At 31.6% G+C, this 4068-nt stretch overlaps 1 protein-coding gene across 1 annotated transcript; it reads left to right on the plus strand.

Annotated features, from left to right (window-relative positions):
• Positions 1–206: 206 nt before the first annotated feature.
• On the plus strand, positions 207–1722 carry AT3G14820 (GDSL-like Lipase/Acylhydrolase superfamily protein; the record flags this gene model as incomplete). The annotated part of the gene is made up of 6 exons (NM_112343.2): positions 207–270; positions 372–557; positions 643–773; positions 862–1086; positions 1184–1436; positions 1526–1722. 6 exons carry the CDS (start codon positions 207–209, stop codon positions 1720–1722), a joined length of 1056 nt encoding a protein of 351 aa, NP_188100.2.
• Between the last annotated feature and the right edge of the window lie 2346 nt (positions 1723–4068).

A 4068-nucleotide genomic window follows, 5' to 3' on the forward strand; every position in this document is an offset into this window, starting at 1 on the left:
TTAATTTCTGTATAAAATTTTGCCTGAATTCGCTCTTTCTGTTTCCTTTTCAACATATTTTGTTTTTTTCATTTTGTTTACGGTTACGTGTATCATTTTTCAGACAGTATATATATGTCGGTGTGTCTCAGTTCTCATCATCTCCATAACAAAAAGAAAAATTGTAATCTTAGTTTCTCACTCGGTTAACCATAATATCTAGTAACATGGATCTGCATCTTATAGGTTTTCTCTTGTGGTTTTTTGTTGTACAAGTGACTACAAGCAGTGGTACATACATCAACTTGTTTAAGATTAATTTGATTACAAAACAAAACAAGTTTTTTTTTTTAATCACGTTCTAATATATTTTGTTTCTTTTTGGAATTAAGCTCATAGGAACATAACAACAACAATACCAGCACTAATAGTTTTTGGAGACTCAATCATGGATACAGGAAATAATAATGACATCCCCACTCTTCTTAAGTCCAATTTTCCTCCCTATGGTCGAGATTTTCCTGGTGCTATTCCTACCGGTAGATTTTCAGACGGGAAAGTTCCATCGGACATCATTGGTAACTATCAAAACTTTTTCTCATTTTACTTTTCTAGTTGCTTAGTCTATCTTGTAGTCCTTATTTCTTTTTAAAAACATTACAGCGGAATCGTTAGGAATAGCAAAAACACTACCACCATATTTAGGCTCGAATCTAAAGCCACATGATCTTCTAAAAGGTGTAATCTTTGCTTCTGGAGGTTCCGGTTATGATCCATTAACATCTACATTACTGGTACAAATATTTACATTCGTTATATATTATAAATATTATTATGATTATGTTTCTAAATTATTTTGGCTTTTGTACATACTTTTTTCAGTCTGTAGTATCAATGTCAGACCAACTAAAGTATTTTCAAGAATACCTAGCAAAAATTAAGCAACACTTTGGAGAAGAAAAAGTTAAGTTCATATTGGAGAAAAGTGTGTTTCTTGTGGTCTCTAGCAGTAATGATCTCGCTGAGACTTATTGGGTTCGATCGGTCGAATATGATCGTAACTCATATGCTGAATATCTGGTTGAGTTGGCTTCAGAGTTCATCAAAGTAAGTTTTTTTTTTTTTTTTTATTTTGTTATAAACCGCCATCATTTAATCACAAAAGTTCTCTAAAAATGATATCTCTATTCTTCTAATGTTTTAGGAATTATCTGAACTTGGAGCTAAAAACATTGGACTGTTTAGCGGAGTACCAGTAGGGTGTTTACCCGCGCAAAGAACACTTTTTGGAGGCTTTGAAAGAAAATGTTATGAAAAGTTGAATAACATGGCACTTCATTTCAATTCAAAGCTATCTTCTAGTTTGGATACTCTAAAGAAAGAACTGCCCAGCAGACTAATATTTATCGACGTTTACGATACTCTTCTCGATATAATTAAAAATCCTACAAATTACGGTAATTTACATGAATTCATATAGTTTTTATTTATTTACGTACATCAATGTTAATATTAACATACTATATATGTTTGTGGATTCATGTAGGATTTAAAGTGGCAGATAAAGGATGTTGTGGTACAGGAAAAATTGAGTTGATGGAATTGTGCAATAAATTTACTCCTTTTACATGTTCGGATGCATCGACTCATGTGTTCTTCGACTCTTATCATCCGAGTGAAAAGGCATATCAGATTATCACTCATAAATTGTTAGCAAAATACCGTAAATACCTAAACACCTGAATCGGTTTAATCAAGTGATTTTAGTTACTTTGATTTTATTTTTTTTCCTTTCTACAATTTAATAATAACGATTTTTTCATTAAAGTGTTTTAATTTGATTTATTTTACGATTACACTTATTTTTGTTAGTCTAACCGACTATATAATCATTCCGTCTCTATGATGTAAACTTAACTTTGGTAACTTTGTCCAAACAAAAAAAAAAAACTTTGGGTGACCAACAAAATAAAAACTCACGAGGGGGTATTGGAATTTGTTTGGATTTGAGAGGGAATGCTTGTCCTATATTGCCCTAATAGAATGTTGATTAGCATGATTTACGTGAATGTTATAAAACTATATAATATTATTTAATTCAAAGATATATCGAAGGGTTAATGTTGAAAATTTAACCACTAAGAAATCGTTACGTAATCGTCCCTAATTTTTATAAGTTATCAACAACTTAATTATTGTTGACACCGAAAGTGGATTTAATCAAGGTGTGGCCGTAATTACAACACTAAAAATCCAAATTACTATGGAGAACCACCTGGTCGATGTGATAAATTAGTGACAGCACATATGATTAAATTATAAAATAATAATAGGAATATTGTTGTATTGGAGACTTACCACACGATAAAGAGTTAAACTAAAAAATGAAAGTAACTTGTTAACTTTTCGACTTAATTAATCTCTACAACTTTAAACTTTACAACCTTATTCTCCTTTTTAATATGTCGGCAACTTTGTAGTTTATGCCCATGTCCATAACATATTCACAGTGTCAACTTTAGCTAAATATATAGTTATCTTTAAAGATACAAATAATACTGATGAAGAATATTATAACTATCTATAATCTTATTTGTCTTCAACAGTTCTATCCCATGCATAACCAATAATTCAAAACAAAAAGATTCTCGTTTTTAGAGATATATATCAAATGGGGGCCATGTAAAGTATCAGAAAAATGTGGTTGTATAATAAGCACGTTGACAAAAGAATGTCGTAGGGCCACGGAGAATCAATGGGATATAAAATTTACCCAAATATTATTAGTTTGATTTATGTTTCTAAGAAACCGGTGAACTTGAATCACTACAACATGCAATTTGATATGTTTACTATTTGGAGTTGATGGTCGGAAGGAATTGTTATCTCTGATTTTGTGAACTTTCGAGTGTTGGGAGAAGATTCTAGCTAGGTTACTGGTCAAGAGAAGCCGATCAAACTGATCTTCATCACCTTCTAGCTAGCTAGTTATAGTTCAGAGAGTTTCCGGATAAGTAATGTTAAATATATACTATGAAGGAAGACTGGAAGAGGTTCTTTAATTGGTGGATATAATTACAGATGTGTGCAAGAACTCTAACCAAATATGTATCACAAACTAATCATATCTCTAACTTCATCTCAAAATTATACTTATTACATCCTGCCTTACTCGCATTTTCGAATATCTCTACCACGATGACCAGCTATTGGAGAAGAGAAGTGGCGGGCGCAGAAAGGGAAAACACACAATCGAGTTTAGATTTGTGTGTTCCGGATCCAATCTCACACAAGTCCCACAAAGAGGGAAAACCTCATAGGAGATGGCGATACGATTTGATAAGAAGATACGAATTACTATGCTTAACGTAAATGTTATTAAGCTATTTCATATATATAATTATTATTTTATATATGATGGTGAGGTTTAAGAATCAAGCCTAATAACATTTACGTTATATAATTAATAACTTAGTGGAATCTTTGGCAAAATCTGCTTTTATATATATTATCGCCTCTTATAGTAGTAATTAGAAGAACAAGGAACAATCATTAGTCAAATCTTTTATAATAATATTATACGTTATCAAGAATTTTATTACTATTGCAAAAGAAGATTTGATTAAGGCGGGAGTACTTACAGCACCAACTAAAACTCCCCTGGAGAATTATGTGGTTGGTGTGATAAATTAGTGCCATGCAAATAGGATTAATGTATAAAATAAGAAAATTAACTTATTCTCCCTTTTATCCGTCGCTACCAGGTGACAATTTTATATATATAGTTTTATACGAATGTCGATGAACATATTTATACACTTTACAGTGTTACCTTTAGGTTATATACGTACCGATCGATTAGTAGTTAAATAATCTACTACTGCTGTTTAATACCTTAGTTGCATTCTGTCTTCAATATGATTCTCATTTTGCAAGATATTAAATTGGGCATATACGTTGTCAATAATGTAGTGTGCGCGTTGAGACAAAATATAATAGGCTCACGGAGAATCAAAGCTAAAGGCCTTTTAATAAACGGGCCCATTTAAGTTGTTTGCATCATTCATTCCTGCGAAAGAACGATACATA

This window comes from Arabidopsis thaliana, chromosome 3, assembly GCF_000001735.4.
Source record: "Arabidopsis thaliana chromosome 3, partial sequence".
Lineage (NCBI taxonomy): Eukaryota > Viridiplantae > Streptophyta > Magnoliopsida > Brassicales > Brassicaceae > Arabidopsis > Arabidopsis thaliana.